This window comes from Macadamia integrifolia, chromosome 11, assembly GCF_013358625.1.
Source record: "Macadamia integrifolia cultivar HAES 741 chromosome 11, SCU_Mint_v3, whole genome shotgun sequence".
Lineage (NCBI taxonomy): Eukaryota > Viridiplantae > Streptophyta > Magnoliopsida > Proteales > Proteaceae > Macadamia > Macadamia integrifolia.
Window position 1 is genome coordinate 7,761,677 of NC_056567.1, and position 25,124 is coordinate 7,786,800.

Consider the following 25,124-nt stretch of genomic DNA (forward strand, 5'->3'; position numbering starts at 1 on the left):
ATAAGCACACATGACACACCCTTCTCCCATGAAAGAGAAAGAGACGAGAGAGGATGGAATGCATGCAAGTCCTTTTCCCCCACCAAAGGGAAGAGAGATCTCTTTTTCAGCCGCTACCCTCACTGTGGTGACTCCACTAGGGATAATGTCAAGCTTCTGACACTAGATGCTACCTCTAAATGCAAGAATATTTTTCACCACATCTGTTTGAAAACATGTTTGGCTAACCCCATATTTGTATTTGTACTCGCTAACTGCATCATGCATCATGCTCGAAGTGAAATCATTTGGCAAGGGACACCCTGTCATGCCCACACCCTCAGGGAGGTTAGTGCATGTCATGGAGAGTACTCTGAGAGAAAATGGTAGTCGCTTCCTATACAAGGGTGTGGGTATTATTAGACGGCGAGGATGTTCACAATTGTGCTAGTACCCTCGTGGAGGTATGCACACTTTATGACACTCTGAGATCAAATAATGATATTCCCGCATTACACTTTTGCACACAATCACTCACGGTTCTACCACCCCATGGCCAGTTGCTTAACCTCGTGTGTAGTCACAAGTAATGGGCAAGGATGTCACCCCCATGATCTTATACCTTTGGGTATATCAAAAGGATCACGTACCTTACATATATAGATCCTGTTAAAGAAGCCTTGTTGGTCCTATTGCATCCACCGTATACTTGCATCATATAGGAAATCGATGGAGAATGCTAAGAATGCCACAAGCTGATCTGTAGAATTTGTTTTTGGTCTTGAAAAGAAATTTTCCTATGATACATTCTATTTGTAAAGAAATGATCTCCTAAGTGTGTTATAAAAGGTGTCATTCCTCCTTAAAAATGAAATATGGATGATTTGGTATACACGATCCGGGCTGATTTCTATCAAAGTCCCACGAAATGCCAAATTATCTAAAAGACCCGAGGAAACTAGAAGGAAGGTCACCTAGTGGGATAAGATTAAGGAAAGCATGACTCTATCGACCGAGAATGTATTAATAGGAATATATAGGTCAAGCCATTTGTATGAAATTCCTGCTTATGACATTGAGTGGACTAGAGGCATGGACCCCTACCCACTCCCTATCATTAAGTGGACTAATTTTGGATGGATCATTGGTTGACAATTGAGTGGATGAATGAACAAAGGGTTGGGAATTCAAGAATCCTAAAATAAGCCACTTTTGGTTCAGGCACAATTTCACACTTCAAGTATTATCCGCGGTCCCTTTGGACACGTCAGGGTAATCAGTTGACTCGCCTAAGTCCAGTGTCACCTCCATCATCTCTCCAAGATTGTCTACTACCAAGTGATTACATCCCAATTAGTATGGATCCCCACAAATTTGAATCACCCAAATAGGCCTGGGTCAGCCCCGTGGAGACCTTACAAACAGAAATGGTTGAAGTCAAGAGAGGGATAGCTCAAATATTGCATGCACTTTAGAACTCTCCCAAAGCTGATCCCAGGAATGAGCCAACACCGGCTACGAGAGATGTGGAACAAAATGGAGCTACAGGTTGTCGTGGGAACTCTTCCCGAGTTGACTCAGGAGAATCGGAGCAAGTCAGACCAACTAGTCAAAAAGGATATTTACCTACTTGTCCGAATGGTCAACAAAGGGTCTATTCATGAAGCCTCCAGAGACGGAGAAAAAAAGGAAACTCAAAGAGTAACTAGAGAAGTTGGAAAACATGATTCGAGCGGGGGCTTGGAAAGTCAAAAAGTTGATTATGATTAAATGAGTTTCTTTTCTGGGGCAAGGATTCCCAAGAAATTCAAGTGGCAGACCGAAAGGTTGATGATTCAGGGGACCGCAAAGCTCATCTCAAAGTCTTCCTCAGCATTGCCAAGTTGTGGCAACTTATAGAGAACTAGATGGGGCAAGCCTTTATACTAACCCTATTGGGTCCAACACTAAGGTGGCTCAAACAGTTGGAGTCATCCCAAACTCAGGATTGAACAACAGTGGTGAAAGCCTTCACCAAGCAATACTCATACAATACTAAGGTGGATGGGAAATGTCGGGAGCTTGAGACGTTGAGATAGTAGCCTAGAAAAGGATTCACCACCTTCTTGATGAGGTTTAGAGATAAAACCGCCAAGATGGTAGATCGGCCTTCAGAAGCAGAGCAAGTGAAGATGTTGAAAGATAACTTATCAAAGCTTTATTATGATGTTCTTTACTATAAACATTTACAAACTTTTGATGCCCTAATAACCACCAGCACACTTATGGAAAACAGAATCCTAAGGGAAGCTTAGTATCAAGGATCCTCCCATGATGCAAGCAAGAACACTAGAGTTGGATGAGGAAAGAGTCCGAAAACTAATATGGTGAGTGCAGTTCAGTAGTCAGGCCCACTAGCCACTTCTTCACAACCATTCATAATACAAACAGATGCACCCTCCCAGAAAGGCCCTCGTCCAAAAAGACAGTTTTTTGATTTGGGAATGCCCGTGACAACAGTGTATAAGAAGTTGAAGAAACAGGGATTGCTAGGGACAGTGGCTCCAAGAGTAATCAACAACCCTCCTCCAGCTTGGTATAGGGATCATGAATATTGTGCTAACCATACTCAGAAAGGGCACACCATTGAAAGATGCATAGGTCTCCTATATGCGATCCAAGACTTGGTGGACAACGGGACCATTGAAGTCAAGGTCAAGCAATCTCCTAATGTCAACACCAATCCACTCCCTGATCATGTGAACAATCTAGATGAAGAATCCACTGATAGTGACCCCACTCAACTCATTGTACCTAGAGCTTAAAAGAACCATATGAATGCCTGCGCTTACAGGAAACTAATGAGTCAAAGGCCTAGAGTTATAAGGACTCCCAGAAGAAGAGAATCATCAGAAGAAGAATCAAAAGATCGGACTCTCATCGTTCATCCTTCCTCATCAACAAAAGAATCCGTCGTATCATATTACCAACCTATCTTTACAAGCTTCGGATATTTGAAGTGTTCATCGGGCCTTCAAACTCTTCAATCCTTTGCCTTCTTTGAGTGAGTTTTGGTAGGAAAAGTTTTCCCTTATTCTCCCTCCCCCTTTTGAGGTTCGTCAAGCCTTCGAAGAGATCTTCATAAGATCCAAAGTGTTTTTCAAATCTTCGAAGTGTTCTTCAAGCCTTCGAAGTTCCTCAATCCCTAGAGAATAGCCTATTCCTAGCGGAAGCTCTGTCGGAGTGCTACCTTAGCCAAAGTCTGAAAATAACTCATCCTAGTGGAAGCTCTGCTGGAGTACCCATAGCCTAACCCTCTCATAGCCTATCCCGAGCGGAAGCTTTGCTGGAGTGCTACCTTAGCCAAAACCCAGAAGTAACCCATCCCTAGCGGACGCTCTCCCAAATTAATATTGTAGTCAATATCCGAAAGCAACCATTCCTAGTCAGAACTCTATCCAATCAATATCTCTCGAGAAAAGAAAGTTGAAAGTCAAGACCATCTTCCCCTCATCTAGGAGAATCTAAAAGACTATTTGTGCCAGTGCTAATCAGAAGTCCACCACTCTTAACCCGAAACAGGAGTTGAGTTCAAGTATAATTTCTCAATAGAATTAGAACAATATAGACTTTATATTGACCTTGTTTTAGTGTACATAGTTATTTAAATTCAATTAGTTATTTAAATTTAGTCAACGTATATATGAATGATAACTTAGCTATGCATGTGGAATAGGAATAATTGTAAAAAATATTCATTCTTAAGCATCTAGTAGGAAGACCGATTGAACCGAGTAGATTGGGTGTCTAACACCTTCCCAACTCTACAACCTGACACTTACCCTAAATCTCTAGACCAGACCAACTCTTAGGTCCTTTTCTCAGGAATTGAACCCACCCCCGGGTCCTAGGCCCATAATCCTAGGTGGCAACTCTAAACCCTTTTGCATAATCCCGATCCCCGTATTGGACCATCATCAAATTCCCATGTCGAATGATGAACTTTACACTCCTACGAAATAGGCCTCCATGAATCTCCGAGCAGCGATACAGTGATGTGGGGCCTGAGGGTAAGCACACATGACACACCCCTCCCTCATGAAAGAGAAAGAGAGGAGAGAGGATAAAACGCGTGCAAGTCCTTTTCCCCCCACTAAGGGGAAGTGAGATCTCTTTTTTGGCCGCTACCCTCATAGGAAGCGTGGTATCTTGATCGAAATTCTTAGGGAAAAAACTTCTGAAAGAACTCTAGCGTCACTGTCTATATGAGCATATGCAAAAAAGCGAAGCTACATAGTAACTTGGGTGTCTGGTGTTTGCTCCACCATGTCATTCAGGCCAATAGTAGTGGAGTGGGATAGAGTTTATTATAGAAAAAAAATGAGAAAGAAAACCTCACAGCAGGAAAGTATGTGTAAATGTCATCAATGCCTTGGTAACATGTTTGGTCAAAAACACTCCAACGCCTTAGTCCTGGGTTCTCTATTACTTCATAAGTGGTCTTGCCTTAAGATAAGGATGTTTTGGAAGAGACAAGTTGAGTTTCGAATTAAGAAATATGCTTGTGCCTAAAATTGATATGGGGTAATAAAAATTCAAATGTGGGGGTCCCTAGATTAAGTGTAAGAGAAATTATCTTTGTTTTAGATCAGTATGACCCTTAACTTTAGCCAAGATTGGGATTTGTTTTTTTTTTTCTAAATTTTAAGTGTACATTCACTGTAAACACTCACGAGACACAACTTGTCTACTAGGGGTGACCTAGGGGTTTAAAGGCTTGTTGCACATGCTAAGTGCAACTGTGATTCCTACGAAAGTGAGTTAGGTTTTTTGTTTTTATTCTTTTTCTTTTTGTTTTGCTCGAGGACTAGCAAAGTATAAGTGTGGGGGAATTCTGATGAACACATTTATGTGTGAAATCTTAGGTAGTAAAGCATGCATTTTACATATTTAAAATAGAGCTACCTTAGGTTTTTCTCTCTTTTTGCAGGTTTTATATTTTCAAGGCCTTAAGGACTATCAGGCGTCGTATCTCCAATTTTACACATAAAGAGGTCCTGTTTCTTTTCATAGCTTCAAAGAGGATGAAATTCTGAGCAATATGGACGTGTTACATTAAAAGTACGCATCTGTGTGGTCACCTATGCAAGTGATTATTCTTTTCAAGCCAGAAAAGAATAATTGATTAAACTGAACCGAGATACAGAGCCATCCCATCTGCAGTTGCCTCAGGGGTATAAGGAATATTTCAATATAGCAACAAGAATCGATGGATCCCCCTTAAGTGATTGAAGATTCTTTTTTGGTAACAACAACTAACTAGCATAGTTGGTGAGTTGTGATGTGGGAAAATCCCTTACTCACTAGAAGGTCTCAAGTTCGAACCTTTTAGCTGCTTTTTTTTGGAGATTTTTTTAGAATATTTTCTCTCTCCTACTCACCTACTTAAAGCACCAAGGCATGAATGAGATTTTCCATTAAAATAGAAGATGTCGAAATCATTAAAGCAAGGAAAGTATAAATCGTGTAAGAAATCAGCAAAGCAAGGAAAGTAGAAATCGTGTAAGGGGGGTTTGTGTGCAAGTTTGAAGAGAGAGAAAAAGAAGGAAAAAATAGGAAAAATAAATAAAGAAAAGGGAAACAAAAAGAAAAAAATCGTGGAGATCTTTTCTCTTCCCTATTTTTTCTCTTTTCTCCATTCTCTCCCCTCCACCTCATCAACAAGAATCTTAAAAGAATCTCACTTTTTAGAAGCTAAAATCGTTGGCTTCCCTCCCCCTTTCTCTATATAATAAAATCAACACAAGGGGAGGGCACACCTCTCCTTTAGGGTTTTCTCTCTTCCTCTTTTCTTCTCTAGTTTTAATTGTGCTCTAGTTCTAGTTTTAGTTCTCCTTTGCTTTTGGCTTTAAACACTTTTGTAATTGATTTTTATTTAATGAATGCAATGTTTTTTTTTTTTTTTTTTTTTTTTTTTTTTTTTACAGTTCATGTTATTCAAGATATTGAAAGGTGTAATAATTGTAATTTCTAGTTCTAGGCTTAGTTCTAGGTGACAAGAACAAGCTATGGAGCATCTCTTTCATGTCAGTTTTTCTCTTCTAGATTTGTCTTCTCTAGTGCTAGCAATTTCAGATTTGATTTAGTTCAGATTTGGTTTTTAAGGCTAGTAGTATTTCAAATCAATCAAGTTGTTTTAATTCAATGATTGAAGCATGGAAGGTCAGGTAAGTAGGCTTCTACAGTAGTCTTCTCACCCCCTCACATTCCCTCTTCTTTCTACCCATCATTCATAAATTAGGTTTTAAATTTTCAGTTTTACATTATTGCTTTCCCTTTCCCCCAAGGTCCTTGGCTAGATGCATGTGTTGGCTTTGCCCCTTTCTAGCTATGGAACCATCCTTTTACTTTGATTATTAATATTGCATCCCTTCTCCTAAAGCTAAGTAGAAAAGCCCTTGTAAGAGTATTCTCTGGTCAAGTAGGGAAGCTCATATTATTTATGGTGCATCCCTCGGGCTAAGTAGAGATACCTACTTGTGTGCTTCTCTCTAGCTTTTTTCCCTTTTATTTTATTTATTTACTTTTCAACACTTCTTATTTCAGTACCTTTACTTTCAGTTATTTTCTTTTTAATTGTGTGGTTTGAGTATTAAATTCCTAGATGATGAATAGTTAGGGTTAGATGTGAATAATTAGGTGGTTCAATTTTTATTGCAATTCTAATTTCCAATTTCCCTAGTTGTATTGGTTAGGAAGTTTTTAGATGTTGTGTCAGGATGATAGTAGAAGTAGATCACCATAATCAATCGTTACACTTTTGCATTATTAAAAGAAGCCAAAAATAAAGTGGCTACTCTCCTTGTGTTCGACCCGTTAGTTACACTGATCTGTACACTTGCAGTTAGTTTTAAAATTCAAACATGGGCCAAGATTAATTGTTGCGATCAAGATGGATTAGAGGTATGGAAACGTTTTTAGGTTGATGGACTGCAATCATGAGCAAAAGATACTGTGTGCTGGCTATCAACTATAGAACGAAGCAGATGCTTAGTGGAAGGCTACTAAGCCCATTCTGCGGGCAACCAACCCAAACCTCTCTTGGGAAGACTTCAAGGAGATGTTCTTTGGGAACTACTTCCCAGAGAGCTTTAGAGATAGGAGAGAAAGTGATTTTTCACACTTAGTACAAAGGTCCCACTCTGTGCTGGAATATCAGCAACGCTTTGCGAAGTTATTCTACTTTGCTCCTTAACATATCCAAAGTGATCGAGCTAAGCCAAGAAATTTGAAAAGGGGTTAAGGCCAAGAATCAATTCAACAATAGTTGGACTAAAATTACAAACTTATGCTGAGGTGGTCCAAATAGCCAAGTCCATTGAGAACCAACACAGAGATAACTTCACAACAGAGCAAGGAATGGGAAAGAGACCCATGGGGTCAACTGATTCTGAGGGAGCAAGCAAGCTTTCCAGAGGCCTTAGATCAACCCAACTCCAGTCCAGTTTAGAAGGCCAAATGTGAGACAGGTCTCCCAATCTTCTCGATTAAGTGGTGGATCTCAATTTGTGGGTTCTAACCCTCGATGCTTCCATTGTGACCAACCCGATCACTTATCCAGGACATGCTCCCATCATCGGCTGGGTGATATATCCTATACCTTGCCTCCTAGACCCTAGCAGACCTACCCAGTAAGAAAACCAATGCAGGCCCAGACGGGCAACAGACCACAAGGAAGAGTGTTCGTTATGACAGCGGAAGATGTAGTAGCTACACTAGGTGTGGTGATAGGTACCCTATTGATTGCATTATTTCCTGCACATGTGTTATTGGATTCATGACCCTCTCAATCATTTGTGTCTCCAAAATTTGTGAGAAATATGTGAATTCCACCCAAAAGCTTAACTTAGTGTTTGACAGTTAGTACACCTACAGAAAGTATGGTGGGTTTGAACTATGTGTATGAGCCATGCCCGGAAACCATTAGTGGACATGACTTGAATGCATACTTTATCGAGTTGGACATGATCGACTTCGACGTAAACTTGGGAATGGACTGGCTGGCCGCATACAGAGCCAGTGTGCTATATGCAAAAAAGTTGATAATTTTCAGACCCCGTGATGAGGAAGAATTCACCTTTAAGGGAGCTAAACCCAAGAAACCCAAGATGGTTATTACATCGGCACTCCAAATGAAAAAGCTACTAGATTAAGGATGTCAAGGCTACTTAGCATCTGTGACGGATACTGAGGTAGAGATCAAGTCATTGACCGAATTAGACGTGGTAAGGGAATTTCCTGATGTGTTTTCAAATGATTTGACGAGATTGTCCCCTGACCGAGAAATAGAGTTTAGATAGACTTACTGCTAGGGTCGGCACCCGTGTTACCGCATGACCCCCACATAATTGAAGGAATTACAAGTATAGCTTCAAGATCTTTTGAAGAAAGGATTCATTAGACCTAATGTGTCCCCGTGGAGAGCACCAGTACTGTTCATCAAAAAGGATGGAAGTATGAGATTGTGCATTGATTACCGAGAGCTTAACAAGCTAACAATCAAGAATTGGTATCCTTGGCCAAGGATTGATGACATGTTTAATCAGTTGCAGAGTGCTAAGGTATTTTCCAAGATTCACCTTAGATCGGGCTACGACCAACTCAAGATTAAGGATAGTGATGTCAACAAGACAGACTTCAGATCTCGGTATGGACATTACAAGTCCTTGGTGATGTCATTTGGGTTAACCAAAACACTAACTACATTTATGGATTTGATGAACCGGGTATTCCAGGATGTTTTAGACAAGTTCGTCATTGTTTTCATTGATGACATCTTGGTATACTCTAAGAGTGTAGAAGAACATGCTATTCACCTAAGACTGGTATTGCAACATCTGAGAGAGAAGCAACTCTACACCAAATTTAGAAAGTGTGAGTCCTAACTTTAACAAGTGGCATTCCCAGGCCACATTGTCTCAGATAAGGGTATAGAAGTGGGCCTATGAAAAGTAAAGGCAGTTTTAGAGTGGGACACTCTGTAGACACCCAATTTTGTCACCCTCCCTCAGCTATGATGATTCATGGATCGTGGATGCGACTTTTCACTTACAATCAAAAGCAAGGTAACTGACTAAGGTAGCCCTACCCCGACACACTCCCTTTACACCCAGAAATCCTAGAAGCCCTTTGACAGGAGAAAAGAGGGGTCCAATTATGACATCTCATATATGAAGGAATACGGTCCAAAGTGAACAAATGGATGGATAGTGCTCGGAATCACGATTCCAACGATATATGGTGCGTCAAAATCAGACTGTCAAATCTCTGGCAATCATTCCCAGAAGATAGAATCCATCCGAACCCATTAAATCAGAATCTAGGAATATTCCATGAAATATTCTCTCGTGGCCCCTCCAACCCCTTGTGCAGCCTCGCCCATGCACCCTGCGGCCCTGCCTGTGTGCCTCGTGGCCTCGCGCCTGCACAAATCCATCTAAGCACCCCGCAGCCCTGCCCAAGCACCCTGTAGCCTCACCTACACAGCCCGCACAAGCACCCCACAGCCTTGCTTGTTTGGCCCATGACCCCGTGCCCTGTGCGGTCCTGCCTACATACCCTGTAGCCCCACTAGCATGCCCCGCACCCCATTGGGTAAAAAACCTGAATTTTCACCCCTTGGACCCCGAAAACCTCTAAATACCCCCTATGCACCTCCCAAAAACACACTTGGTTGGCATACCTCTCCCCCCTCCCTTCGGTGAGCTACTCCCATCCCCGTCTTGCCCTTCTTGGCCCCCTCCCTTGCCTAGCATAGCATACCTCTAGCCCTTCCCTTGCCTAGCATAGTGCCACCCAAGCCTTAGCCTTCCAATAGCCTTTCCCCTAGCCAAATCTCTGCCGAAGTGCTGCTCAAGCCTTAGCCTTCCAGTAGCCTTTCCCTAGTTGAAGCTCTGTCGAGGTGCTGCCAAAACCTTAGTCTTCCAATAGACCTTCCCTAAGCCGAAACTCTGCCGAAGTGCTGCCCAAGCCTTAGCCTTCTAAGTAGCCTTCCCTAGCCGAAGCTTTGCCAGAATACTGCCAAAGTCTCAGCTTTTTTATCAGATTCTCCTAGCCGAAGCTCCTGAAATACTAGTCCAGGAACTAGCTTTCCCTAGTCGGAGCCCTGCCAAAGTTCTACTAGACTACCAACTCAAGAACTACTCTTCCCTAGCCGAATCTCTGTCCAAATACTAGACAGATCACCACAATCAGCATCTCTAAATAAAGGAAGTTGGAGGTCAAGACCACCTTCCCTGAGTTGGGAGAATTCATAAAAAGGTTTATATCTGCATCAGTCAGGGGCCCACCCTTCTTGACCCAAAACAGGGGTTAAGCTCAGGTATAATCTCTCACTTAAATTAGCATAATGTAGACTCTTTATTGACCCTGTTTTAGCGTACATATGTAATTATTTCTTTTATTAGTGTACATATGTGCCATAATTTAGTTATGCATGCGGTATAGGAATATTTGTGAAAAATGTCGTTTTTAAACATCTAATAGGAAGACCGGTTGAACCTAATAGATTGGATGCCTAACACCTTCCCAATTCCACAACCTGACACACACCCTATTCTATGGACCAGACCAATTTTCAGGCCCTTTACTTAGGAATCGGGTCCACTCCCAGGTCCTAGGCCCGTAATCTTAGATGTTGACTCCAAACCCCTTTTGCATGATCCCAATCCAGCATATTGGACCATCATCAACCCAAAGAGGACATACCTCCAAACCACTCCCCTCAAGAGAGAGAGCAGAGTCCTACGAAATAGGCCCCCACATGTCTTTGAGCAGTGATACGGCGGTGCGGGGCCCACAAAGGCACACACCAGAAAGGAAGAGAAAGATATAGAGGGAGGAGGAGTTATGTCAACCCTAGGATCGGTCCTAGGTAGGTTCCGTAGCAAGTTCAACACTGGAGCTAATCCATTCTTGACTTCAACAATTTCAACTTGCAATGTCTCTACTGGGTGGACCTATGCTAGTTCCGGTGTTTCTATGTTGGGTGGATCTATGTGAACCGACTTATGATTACTTGAAAAAAGACAATCCCAGAGAGATAATGGAGGTGACACTGGACTTAAGCAAGTCAACCAATTATCCTAACGCGTCCAAACGGACCACAGAGAATACCTGAGGTGTGGAATTGTGCCTGAACCATGAGTGATTTATTTTAGGATTCTTGTATTCTCACCCCTTTGTTCATTCATTCATTTGTCAATCAATGATACACCCAAAGTTAGTCTATTTAATGATAAGGAGGTGGATAGGGATTGATGCCCCTAGTCCACTCAATGTCATAGGTGGGAGATACACACAAATGGCTTAAATAGAATATTCATATAAGACATTCTTTGTCAATAAGATCATGTCTTCCTTACTCTTATCCCACTATGTGACCTTCCTCCCTGTTTCCTCGAGTCTTTGAACAATTCGAGACTTTGCGTGACTTTTGACGGGAATCACCCTAGAGCCATATGTGCCAAATTATTTGAATATTTTTCCTAATTAGAAAGGACACCCTTTTATCCGAAAAGCACTTAGGAGAGCATTTCCTTATAACTAGAATGCATTATAGGAAGATTCATTCCCAAAACCTCAAATAAGTCCTACAAGTTAGCTTGTGGCATTCCTAGCGTTCTTCATCAGTTTCCTACATGATGCAAGTATACAGTGATGTAAAATAGGACCGACAAGGCTTCCTTGACAGAATCTATATATGCAAGGTACGTGATTCTTTTGATATACCCGAAGGTAAGAGATCAAGGGGGTGACGTCCTTGCTCATTACTCGTGACTACACACGAGGTTAAGCAACTGACCACGACGGTGGTGGAACCGTGAGTGATTGTGTGCATAAGTGTAATGTGGTGCTACCATCATTCAATCTCAGAATATTATAAAGTGCACGAACCTCCCCGAGGGTGCTGGCACAATTACAAACATCCTTGCCGTTTAATAATACTCCACACTCTTGTACAAGAAGCGAGCATCATTTGCTCTCAGAGTACTCTTCATGACATGCACTGACCGCCCCAAGGGTGCAGGCATGACAAAGAATCCCTCGCCAAATGATTTCACTTCAAGCACAATGCATAATGTGATTAGTGAATACATTTACAAACATGGGGTTAGCTAAAAATGTTTTCAAACAGATGTGGTGGAAAATGTTCTTGCATTTAAATGTAACATCTAGTGTTGAAAGCTTGATAGTCCATAACAAAGTCGCCACTATGAGGGTAACAATCGAAATTCTTCCCTTTTTCCCTTTGTGGGAGAAAAAAACTTTGCATTCGACCTTCTCTCCTCTCTTTCTCTTTCTTAGGGAGGATGTGTCGTGTTGTGAGATTATCATCATCCGATCTCAGAATGTCATAAGGTGCACGAACCTCCCCCAAGGTGCTGGCACAATTATGAACATCCTCGCCGTTTAATAATACACCACACTCTTGTACAGGAAGCAACTATCATTTGCTCTCAGAGTACTCTCCATGACATGCACTGACCTTCCCAAGGGTGTGGACATGACGGTGAGTCTCTCAGCAAATGATTTCACTTCGAGCATGATGTATAATGTGATTAGCAAATAGATTTACATACAAGGGTTAGCCAAACATGTTCTAAAACAATTGTGATGGAAAATATTTTTGCATTTAAAGGTAACATCTAATTTTAAAAGCTTGACAAGTCCCCAATGGAGTTAACACTGTGAGGGTAGCAGCCGGAATTTCTCTTGTTTTCTATTCTTTTTTTCCTGTCTGAGGGTTTTTCAACTTTTTATCTAATTATGATTAGATGTTAATGGAGCACAATTTCATATTTGAAGCTTCAATTGAAAGTTATTGTTCTCCCAATTTCTTGCTGCTATTACCATCCTTGTTGTTTGGGATTTGAAACTATTTTCATCACTTTGGGGAATTTATATATTTTACTGCAATATGCCATTCACAACTAGAAACGGAAATACCCATCTGGGTTTTCAGCAGAAAAAGACCAAGAGTAAATGAAGAAGAAAAGCCTGCTATTTTCTCCGGGCAGATTCTTTTCTTGCATGGCTCGCACAACTAGATTTCAATGAAATATGGTTGTGTTTGAACCTTGAACAAAGTTAAAGTTTTCGTTTATGAATGCAGGGCGGCATCAATTCCAAGAGCCAAGGGTGGTGCGTGTCCTCAAATGAAATTAGTTTACAGCTACTTGACTCCTTTGTTTCTGTACTTTTCCCCAACCATGTAACCGTAATGTATAATAGATGCATTTCTATTCCAAAATAAACAATGGGAAAAAGATCCCGATGACGCCAGAGTACAGATTCCTTTTCACACCCTCTCACATAATAAGCCGTGATACCTACATTAACAGGTTGACACTCTCTCTCCCCTCACAAAATGTGGGCCCCTTTTACTGGACAATACATCTCCCACCTCTCACTGGTGTGGTTTCCACTCTGGCGTCATGAGTTACCTCTGCCCTTAAACTATACAGCTGTGAGGTAAGGCCATATCCATCTCCCTAACCAACAAAACCATATAAAGTCCTTTTTTTTCTAACAGATCTGCCAACCATACAAGTTAGTTCTCTTTGCATTCTCCACTAACACCATTCATAACAGTAGCTCATTATGCTAACCTGCCAGGCACTAGGTTTATGAATCACCAGAAGTATGAAAAACAGAATCCAAATGGAAATAAAAAAGATTGTCCATCACCAGCCATTGATTACCATTGCAGCATCCAACTCCACAACAATCCCTCACAATCCTAGCCAGGATGCCCATCTGAGAATACCCTCCTCTGGCAGGGTTCAAGAATGCTCGTTAAATTGGTTGCATTTTTCTGTTATCATCTATAATAGCCAAATAACCTCAATGACACCAACAGAGACTTGGGAAAAAGAAACTCACCAACCATGTTTATGCGGGACTTCATAAGCTGTAACATGTCAACCTCTGAAAAGAGACAAGAGAATAATGGCAAGCATCAGAGGGAAAACTTAGTGGACTTTTCAAATCTAGTATGTGGACTTTTCAATCTAGTAAAAATGAATCCTGCCAAAGAAATCTCATGAATCAGAGCCATGCAGTGCCACTTGTGGATCCAAACAGTGACCGCCAATCTTAGCATAAGTTTCACCAGGATCAGCTGGGTTTGGAGATAACAGAGAGCAAACAGGCAAGTCAACCATTTTTTTTTTTTTTTTGGTGGGGGAGGGGAGGGTGTGGGTTGGGGAATATGCACAACACAATCCTAATATCTAAATCATGGTGGGGAGGAAAGTGGGATTCTATCCTAGTCCTTGAGGATGACAGCTGGCAGGCCTTACCTCTATGAATTCATCTGCCCATTCAATACACATGAAATCTACCGATAAAGAGATACCTCTGACATTTCACAGGACAGTGTAGAGTGATTAGGAACCAAATAACTCTGCAATGAAATGTCCATGGAATTTCTTATGCGTGTCAATTACAGGCATACAACAGTAGTTTACCCTGGTGTAAAGATGGGGCAGAACGCTTTACCATTCAGCATATCCCAGCTAGACATTGTCAACACCTAATAGATCTACTAAGAGGAAATTCTGACTATTGTGCAACCGGACTCTTTCCTGGACCACCATTGCAATTTCTGACCATGGTTGCAAAATCCCTTTGTTTCAACTTACAGCTGAAAAGATTTACAAGTGCAAAATTCTGCACGTGAAGAAGCCAAAACTTCAAAACACGATCACAAACACTTAATGTACCCTTTACATCCGATGAATTAGATATTGCTCTTTATATTTAATAGGATTTTACAACAGGGAGTATGCAGAAGGGCAGAAGTTTCTGTAATCCAAACTCTACTTACAACACAAATTTATGTCACCTTGGGGAAGAAAAAAATGAGGATTGGGATTTCGAGTTTATCTTACCTCCTGACAATATTAACACGGAACAGGCCTTCCAATCGACTTTCAACTCCAAAAGTGCATGTATCTCCTGGTTGAATGTTGTTTGCCTTGGCGAAAGATTCCCACCCGCTGGTTAAGACTCTGAACCCAGGTCTTTCGTGATAGAGGACTGCCCACACTTTCATGGCTGGATCACGAAGGAGCACTACCTTCCTATTCATTTTTGACTTCCCCTTCCACAAAACTGAAACTGTTGGCAACTCCTGCATGCATGTTGAATGTTGCAAAAATTAGTAGGTAGAAACCTTGACAAGACAGAATAACTACTCACTAGTACGTCTTATGCTTGTTAGCATGCATACAAAGGGTTAGGACCCGCCAATTAATAGTTCAAATGCAAAATCAGTTCAATCAGATATCCTCAACCGTCCAACCTAAATTTTCCCTGGAGTAATCATCAAATGTTTTCTGAATATGCAAGACTAAGGATTATCATCTAACAAGGTAAATCCCACCTAAAAATTACATCCTAGCCTAGGTTGAACACCTCCCCCAGGGTTTGGTAAGCAAGTTTGGACCCATTAAATGCATACAGTCCAAACCTCATGCTGTTCAAAATGTAGGACAGGCATGGAAGACAGACATCAAATACTTAAAATATTCTCAAATTTCTCATTCAGGAAAAACGTTTTTCATTCTTCCATTATTATTTTCCTTTTACATAAAAAAAAAAAAAGAAGGTACAGGGTGGACCTCAAGGCAACAATAAGGTTGTTCCATTGTGACCTAGTGGTCGTGGCCTCGTGGTTCGAGTCAGGAAACAGCCTCTCCATAAAGCGGGGGTAAGGCTGCACACATTGTGACCCTCCCCAAACTCCTCAATTGCAGGAGCCTCGTGGACTGTGTACACCCTTTTTATTACTTCACTGGTTTTCAAACTCTTTTATCATCACAAAGTGCATATTTAAATCAACAAATAGAGCCTCCGCATCCTACTCATAATAAATAAATAGATAAAAATAGAGGAAATATCACTCCTCTCCCCTAAACTATGTCAAAATATCAACTTGACCCCACACTTTTCCAAAAACATCACTAACCTCCCCCCAAACAAAAAAGATTCTTTCTAACGTTCCCAACCATTTGAAATGTTAAGTCAGTCAGTTTTTCATCATAATGCCTAAACTACCCTCCTAAACATGAAATATCCATTATACCCTTAATGAAATAAACCCTGGTACTTCCTCGCCCTCTTCTCCGTCATCTCTGTCCTCAGCCAAGAGCTCACTCGTTGCTCAGTCCTCACCGCTGCAGCTGACTTCAAAGGCTTCGACGACGAAGCAGAAGAACCCTTTGATTCCTCAGAAATCACCGCTCTACCCTTTTGGGTCACTCGTCCCTCCTCCCACCACCCAATCCAACTTCGAAACTCATCACGGCCCTCCAAATCCCACCACTTCACCTTCGTCACCGCCTCTCTACGATTCTTATCACCCGTAACTCTCCCAGAACTAGCAAGGATTTTGGTTGCTCTTGGGGCTCCGATACCAATGGCTACAGTGGTGGTGGTGGTGGTGGTGATGTAATTTCAGAGAATAAGGGGCTTCCTTTGCCTCGACCGTCTGTCTCGTCGACGCCATCTCTGTTGATCAATCATAGAGTAGTCTTGGGGTCCAGGTCTGGCTCTGTGTCCGTTTCCAATGACAGCTCGTCTGGGTCTTTGGATGACGCTCCCCCTAATCGTGGTTCCTTCTGCAATTCCAGGTCGGTGATCTATCTTCTTCTCCTCTATTTGGATTCTTCTAGACTTGGAATTTCTTGGTTTTGGGTTTCATTGATCTTGGTTGAATTTCAATTATTGCTTGTTTGTTTTGGGAGATGTTCTTTTCTTGTGAGTTTGGTTTCTGAACCGAATTGTCCTGTAATCCTATTATAACTCATTTTCCAATTTATTGATTAATCGTTTCAGATGGAAGAGATGATCAGTTCATTCGGTGGATTAACATGAACACCTATGGTCGCTCTAGTTTTGCAACCGAAATCCTTGAAGTTTAGGGATCTTCAAGGGTATGCAAATTTGGTTTCGCTGCTGAGTAATCGGAAATGGGTTGTTGAGGATTTGGCTGCTATATCAGAGTCCCAAGAGGTTGCTGGTGATCTGATCAATGGGACCATTCTCGATCAAGTGAGATTTGTATGGGGAAGAGGGGTTTATTTCATTAAGGGTATAATGGGTATTTCATGTTTAGGAGGGTAGTTTAAACATTATTATAAAAAAACTGGCTGACTTAACAATCATTTCAAACGGTTGGGGAAGTTAAAGAGAATCTTTTTGTTTAGGGGGAGGTGAGTGATATTTTTGGAAAAGTGTGGGGTCAAGTTGATATTTCGACATAGTCCAGTAGTCCAGAGGAGGGGAGTGATATTTCCACATAAAAATAAGCACAGACAATATGAGTAAGGATGAAACATGGCCAATGCATGAGGAGGTCATTTATTCCAGGCAATGCACGATGTGTGAAGCACATCATACATGCTATCGAAGATTGAAATGACATTAGAAAAAAATAAATGAAAACTTATTTTGGCCATCCATAATCTGCTGCCATATGAAAATCTTCTCAGATCCATGCAAAAAGTTCAAGAAATCTATGCCATGAAGTCCATCAAATCGATTGAAAAATGCATAGTAATGGAATACAAAGAAACAATCAGTCAAAGGGATAGCTGATGAGATATCAAATCAGCAACTTCCAAAGTTAAGGTTGAAATTAAAATCTTATCTGTAGCAAAAGTAGCTCAGCTTTCTACACTCTAGTGAGCCTCAGTCTTCAACTCACAACTAGACATCCTTGATAGATTCAGACTGTAGCAAAATCAAATAAACCAGAATCTATGAAGAAGAAGAAGAAAAGCACCAAGAGAGAGAAAGATAGGACAATATGCTGGAGACTCAGAAGAGGGGGAGAGAGCTAGAAAACGATGGGAATAGATACGTATCATTGTCCAGCAATAGCCTTTATATTATATTTCAGTATTGGACTAGAAGTAGGAAGCCTACTAAGAGTCTTAAGTCTAATAACATAATTACAACTACAGTCACTACCTAACTCTATCACTTAACACACACACCCCACGATAGGGACAATCCCCCTATCGTGATTACACTTTAACACAGACAATCAGACATTGAAGTCATCAATAATCGCTACCTTTAAAAGAACAACTGCCTAGTGCAGTTGGTGAGCTATGGTGTGCACAAAGCCGATGCTCACCAGGAGATCTCGAGTTCGAGACTCCTGGATGTTATCTAGTTCCCCTCCCTAGCAATAAAAAAAAAAAAGCAGCATGTGATAAGAGAAGAATTCGAGAAGAACAAACTCATCTAAAATTCTCAGTCTCTTATTGTCTCCTTAGCAATAGGTGATGAGATATCAAATCATCAACTATGAACAGATGAGATACCAATGCTCAACCTTTGACATTATACAGTGTTCACAATTTCCCTCTAGTCACTATTTACTTTTCCCACTTGATTGTTTATGCAGCATGAATTGTAACATTTGCATAACTATATCTTAGGCAGCTGGTATAATAGTACGTCATAACTACAGAAATACAAAAAATATCCTTCCCAAGTAACATACAAACTAAAATGTGATAGATTTTCCTGTCCAAGAACACAATACATACAATTTTATACCAAAAAACAGAGCAAACCATAAGAAAATGGTTGGCACAGGCAATCTTAATTTCAGAATTCTGTTATGACTAGTTATAAAAACATAAAAGGAGAATTTAAGAGTTAATGCAAGACATACAAGCCAACACTGTGTAACTACGGTCACTGAATCGCAAAAATCGATCAAATTCGGTGATGAGAAATCATCTGAGTCCATTGGTTCTGTTTTCACAGATTGGTAAGCTTTTCCCTTGTCTATTGAACTAAGACTTAAGTTCTCCTCAAACTCTTCTTTAATTGTCTTGGATATCTTCCCTGTCAAACACGCTAATGTAGCAAGAATTACAATTGAAAAACAGAGCTGCATTGACTAGGCAGATTAAAAGAAAGAAAAAAAAAGCAGATCCAATTGAAAGACACAGAAATTAAGAAAATTAACAAAACCATTGGCTTCTTTCATCATTTCTCCATCCTCTTTCTTAACTACCTTCAGCCCTTTCCCTGTTCATCAATCGAAAGTATTCCCAAATAAGATGGAGGAATCATTATTTTCTAGTGATTTGCGTAACAATTAGAATCCAAAAATGTAATTAATCAAATAACAGCATCTCTACAAACAAACACAGAAGAGAAAGGAAAGATAATAAAGAGATTGACCCTTTTCTCCTTCCAAGACAACTGGAGCACCAAAGTACCCAGGTACTTTAGAGAGAACACTTCCACTGCTTCCGATAAGGGGAGTTTCTTCCATTTTTGACTTGTCTCCTACAAGTAAAATTGGAGTTTCTTCCATTTTTGACTGGTTTCCTACAAGTAAAATCCATTAACTCACCATAGAGGAATCAGTCAAAGCAATGATACTGATAAGGACAATGACAACAACAACAACAACAACAACAACAATAGCCACCACAACAATGGTGATAGAAGTTGAAAAGATGAAGAACAGACTCCAAACATACAAGTATAAAATCCAAAAAAAAAAAAGTATAAAATCCAAAAAAAAAAAAAGAAGCGTGATTTACATCAACCTCCCCTGGCGTTTGCCTATATTACATCTTCCCCCCTAAAAATCCATTTATTACATTTAAACCCACCAAAACTAACACTGTGAGAGAGGTGTTAGTTTTTGAAATAGAAAAGACGATTTTACCCTTCTTCCTCTCCTCTATTTGCCCTGAACTCACCCCCCTCTCCCCTCCTTTCCATTTTCCCAGAACTCACCTCTCTCTCTCTTCTCTGATCTCACATCTGTCGCAGAGATTAGGGGTGCAAGTTTGGCCCTGACAGCTCGAACCCGCCCTTGGCCCTCCCTAATCCCGAACAAGTACCAACTCAAAAATTTTGGCCCTGAGGGCCGGCCCGACCCTGAAATTTTTTACCCTAAGTCATGGTGAGGGCAGGTAAGGGTTGATGTCTTTGGCCAGCCCAGCTGGCCCTGATTCTTTTACCCTGACTTCTGGCCCCTAATTTTGGCCTGATCCAGCCCTGGTTTTTGCCCCTGATGTTGACATTGGATTTTTTGCTTTCTTAGGATGTCCTCCTCTTTATTTAACATTACAAGGGTTTTGAGATCCTCAGATTGTTTGCCTTATTAAGATGATCTCTTTGTTTATCATGACAAATAATTGAAATTTTTTGGATTGTTTGCTTTCTTATGATGATTTTCTCTTTGTTTACCATAATAGTTGGAGTTATTTATATTGTTTGAATGTTTGCTTTAGGATGTTCTCCTCATGACATGTAATTTGTGACTTTTGTTTTTTTTTTTTTTTTTTTTTTTCCTCTTTATTATGAATATTTTTTATTTTTTAGTTATTTCATATTTTGGAGGGTTAGGATCAAGGAATACTCGGCCCTTGATGGCAAACCAGGGTCATCCCGGCCCGACCCTGAAAAATCAGGGCCAATCAGGGCAGGTAAGGGTTGGGTTGAACCCTGAAGTGTTGGGCCTTAGTTGAAGTTTACAGCCCTAAGTCAGGGTCAGGGCGGGTTTGGGCCCAGTTAAGGGGACTCACGGTTGGGCTAGGGTTTTAAAAAGCCCAGCCCAACCCGGCCCTATTGCACCCCTATCAAAGATGCAATGCAATTAAACTTGTCGAGAAATTCCCCGATTTACTCATGGTGATGGAAGGCATGTGCAAGGAATCTATGAACACTTGGCAGAGAAGATGAAACTGCAGCATTCTCTCTCCTCCTTTCCATTTGCCCTCTTCTACTTCTTCTTCTTCTTCTTCTCCTTCTTCTTCTTATTCTTCTCCTCCTGCTTCTTCTTCTTCTTCTCCTCTTTCTTCTTCTTCTTTCATCACGCAGTCATGTACGCGGTGGCATCCATGGGCAGTAGTCCACCTATGATGATTCATCGATGAACCGAATGATCGCTTTTATTACTTTGCCAAATCTGATAAAACTGTTATATATAATAGGAATTAGAGGAATATAGCAATAAGTTGAGAGTGCGTGAGACAGAATCTGTTTTCTAATGCATTTAAACTCGATTTGCAGAGAGAAAAAGCTTTGGATCTTCCGTCTTCTGGTCTATGTAAGCGGTTTTCAGCTTCAAAAGCGCTGGATTGAATGCACACAATAGCTAGCTAATTCTGAAAGATCGAATGCATTATCATCATGGTTTGCTGCAGATTGTTTTTGGGCTCAAAGGTTTTTTTAAGCTTGACCAGAGGCTCAACGTCGAAGAACATTTCACTCCTGAGCTTCTTGTTTGTGTGCTGGTATCGTCTTTGTTTCTTCGACATTGTCCGACTGATCGTTTGGTAAGATGCCCATGAGAGTGGTGGAGAGCTCGGCACCGTCGCAAGTTTCAGGTAGATATTGATGGAAGAAGAAGAAGAATTATGTCTTTTCCATTTCAAAAACTAACACCTCTCTCACGGTGTTAGTTTGGGTGGGTTTAAATGTAACAAACAGATTTTTGGGGGGGAGGATGTAATATAGGCAAACACCAGAGGAGGTTGATGTAAATCACCCAAAAAAGAATTAATCAAAATAACAGCACCTCTACAAACAAACACAGAAGAAAAGAAAAAATAATAAAGAGATTGACCATTTTCACCTTCCAAGACAACTGGAGCAACAAAGCACCCATATACTTTAGTGATAATCTGCGGAACCCTTCCACTGTTTCCAATAAGGGGAGTTTCTTCCATTTTGATTTTTACTGCTGACTTGTTTCCTACAAGTAAAATCCATTAACTCACCACAGAGAAATCAGTCAATGCAATGATACTGATAATGACAATGACACAAACAACAACGACATCAACAACAATAATGGTGGTAGAAGTAGAAAAGATGAAGAACAGACTCCAGACATAAAACGGAAAGCATATAAACCTACTGACCCAAATCATTGAAGTTCTGTCCCGTAGCAAGAGGATATTGGCACAAGACATTATTGGACATATCAGGGTTCCCCTTCTTTTCAGGCTGCCCTGAAGTCAGAATTTGGGGTTTCAAAGAGGTATCAGGGAAACAGGAATCTTTTTCTATATTTGGTGGCGCTTTGTCTATATCTTTAGCACTGCAGCCCATCTCAGTCATTTCCAAGTCAGATACATCAAAAGAAGCTTGTCCACGGGATCCCTCAAAAGCCACAGGATCTTGATCTACAGTGCCTACTCCAACTGAGGCTTGAGGTCTTTCAGAGTTCCCCTCGTGATGGGAAGATGTTTCCTTCCCAGCAGCCACTGACACATTCTTCATTCCCCCAGCCCCAGATTGGTCTATCAATATTTCAAAGTTTGACAGATCAAAATGGGCGGTCCTGGTTTCATCTTGTTCAGTTGTCAAATCTCTATCGATTATGTAATATGGAACTTCTGTGCAGTCTACTGTTGGATCGGATTTAGGTATTTCTGTGCATTTAGCATCCATCACTGTCTTCTCAGGATCATTAACATTAGCATCAATTATTTCAATATCAGATGAAGAAGGAACTGTTGAACTTGAATCCTGCTCATTCATGTAACCTCTATCGATCATTGGAAAATGGGCCTCCGTATGAACAGATTTCTTGCCTTCTGAACGCAAATGATCAGAGCAAAGCTTAGGCTTAGCCTTTTTTCCACCACAGTTCCCTTTCTGAGAGAAATTTAACTTTTCACATCCACTTTTATCATATATTTGAACCACAAAGTGTGATCCAATAATGTAGGTGAATACTAAAAACTGTCCTTCTTCCAGAAAATGAACCGATGCAAATTCATCCCACCCTTGTCGAAAAGCTAAGGAGCCATCAATAGTGGATACTTTGACCCTCCAACGTTGTCCATTCGAATCTTCCAGATAGGTTTTCCAACCAAGCATGGAGCTAACCGTGCGTGCAAATTTAGGAGGTATGAACTGCAAAGGTTGCATCAGAAGAGCAGAATGATCAGCCAGGCATTTCAAAACCCTAAAGTCAACACATGACATCAAAAAACAAGGAGGAACATTTGAAATGCTGTTGCATAATCTCAACTTAGAGGGCTTTTTACCTACTCTATCGAGCAATACATACTCACAGAATCTCAACTTGGAATACTAAAATGTCGCAGTTGCACTACACATAAATACCATAGTGACACATGGAACAACAACTAAACTATCATAAAATCACGAGTAAGCAACTAAGCACAGTTATACTGAAGCTTCTTACAAATTTTACCGGAAGCATGATTCACTCAATTAGTTTATTACACCAAATATTTAGCTAGGGCCAAACAATACATGGCAGAGGTGTTTCAAAATCAGAAAAGAAACTTATTTGAATAATGCAATCCGCAAACTCTCGAACTCTCTAGGGTTTTCTCGTTACCAATCAAATGAAAATAAAATGTAGAAGGACAACCACAACATCGTAAAAAATAACAACCATTACTCATTATTGTAAGACCGAAGAAGAGGAAGAAACTTGAAATCACTAAAACATCAGCACTCGAAAGCAATCAAGAAGAACTTAAGAGAGGGGAACAAAGTAAACTATTTGAATGAGTTCAATGGCCAAAAAAATTTCAACTTTTTCCAGAAGAACTTTAGAGATATAGAGAGAGAAGAACATGCCAGAACTTGAGAGAAGCTATCACCGATCAAGACTTTGAAGAAAGAAGTAGCCATAGGAGAAGATTCTCTCTTTCCATGAACCAACAAGCATTTTTTAGTACATTCCGTACATACGTCTACCTTGTCCTTGTAACTCATTGCCACTCTTCTCTGCAACTCTCTGCAAACCCTCAGCAAAATCTTCACCAGTTCGGAGGTTTTTGACAGTTCTGATCTGCGAGAGGTTCAGTTTCGGTTCGGTTTCGAGATGTATTGGATAAAATCAAAACCAAATCCATTAATAATCTCGTAAGAACTTTTTTTTTTTTGGTTAAATATTCTTATAAGAATTCGTGACCTTATTCTGTGCATTGTTTCCTTTTTGGAAAATGAAGTACACAGTACACAGTAGCACGACGTAATGATATCTTATAGACTAGCATTTTCTTGATCGTTGGATTCCCATTTACGCATCTGAACCGTTGAATCCATTCATAGTCGCAACTCCATTTTTCCACCGCCGCCACACACCCTCTCTTTCTCTCTCTCCATTTTTCCACCGCTGTTGCATCCCTCTCGCTCCTCATCTGTATCTCTATCTCTATCTCTATCTCTATCCACTGCCCCTCATACCTCTGCAACCGTTACCCACACCCTTTATCCTCAAAGCATGCTTTGATCAAATTCTATAATTAGCGTTCTTCAAGCTATTATTATTTCACAAGTCTATTAAAAAAATTTCGGATGCGAATGCTCTTGGGATGGCCAGGGATTGGCAGGGCAACAGGGCGAGGTTTGAAGGGGGTGAGAGACTCAGACAGAGAGGGCAATCATCGATGTTGTCTGCAGCAGTGAAGGGGAAAGGAGATGCTGAGCAGGGATGGAGCAACGGTATCTCATCGACAGTGGTGAGAAAGATGGAAGGAGACGCGCTGTGGTTGCCAAGGTGCAGCGCAATGGAGAGAGATTTAACCGCGGTGGAGGGAGACGGCCCATGGCTGGGATGGCCATTTCTGCCTTATGGTCAATAAGTAATGGTGTATAGTTCCATTTTGACCAGAGGTGAAACAGGGTCAGATTGGGTCAGGTTTTTTAAAATTCCAGTTGAGCCGTAAGTCCCTTGATTGAAGAATCAAGCTTGGCCCAACCCTGATTCAAGGCCAAAAAAATTCAACCTTAACCTGACCCTCATGGCTAAGCCCAGACTTTGATTGGCCTAACCATATCAATACACACCATTGTCATAGTACTATCCCCAACTCCCATGGTTGCCGTGAGGCTCGTGACTATGCCTACGCTCGATTCCCTTCTATATAACCCTTCTCTTCATTTTCATCCTTTGAGATCCCATTTTTTCTATTATCGAAACCATAGTTGCCATCACCGATTTCTTCCTTCCCTCTCTTTTCCCTTTTCTCTAGGAGCCGGATCCTCTCCATTTTCTTTTAACTCAGTTCGATTAACCTAGAGTAACATGAGTGGTTCTCCCAAAGTGACGAAGCCCTAATCTGAAA

The 25,124-nt window shown here is 40.9% G+C and overlaps 1 protein-coding gene across 5 annotated transcripts; it reads right to left on the reverse strand.

Moving 5' to 3' along the window:
• Positions 1 to 13,512: 13,512 nt before the first annotated feature.
• LOC122093704 (B3 domain-containing protein Os02g0598200-like) lies at positions 13,513 to 23,959 on the reverse strand. 5 transcript variants are annotated; one of them, XM_042664116.1, is made up of 9 exons: positions 23,752 to 23,951; positions 21,933 to 22,932; positions 21,644 to 21,763; positions 19,231 to 19,380; positions 19,018 to 19,074; positions 18,713 to 18,900; positions 14,913 to 15,154; positions 13,903 to 13,947; positions 13,513 to 13,792 (listed from the first exon to the last, which is right to left on the reverse strand). In XM_042664116.1, the coding sequence occupies exons 1-8, from the start codon at positions 23,767 to 23,769 to the stop codon at positions 13,941 to 13,943; spliced, it is 1,782 nt and encodes a 593-aa protein (XP_042520050.1). In that variant the 5' UTR covers positions 23,770 to 23,951; the 3' UTR covers positions 13,513 to 13,792; positions 13,903 to 13,940. The 5 variants fall into 5 exon arrangements, with proteins under 5 accessions (XP_042520050.1, XP_042520047.1, XP_042520049.1 ...); XM_042664113.1 differs by having other exon boundaries at positions 23,632 to 23,950; XM_042664115.1 differs by having other exon boundaries at positions 18,713 to 18,888; positions 23,632 to 23,948.
• Between the last annotated feature and the right edge of the window lie 1,165 nt (positions 23,960 to 25,124).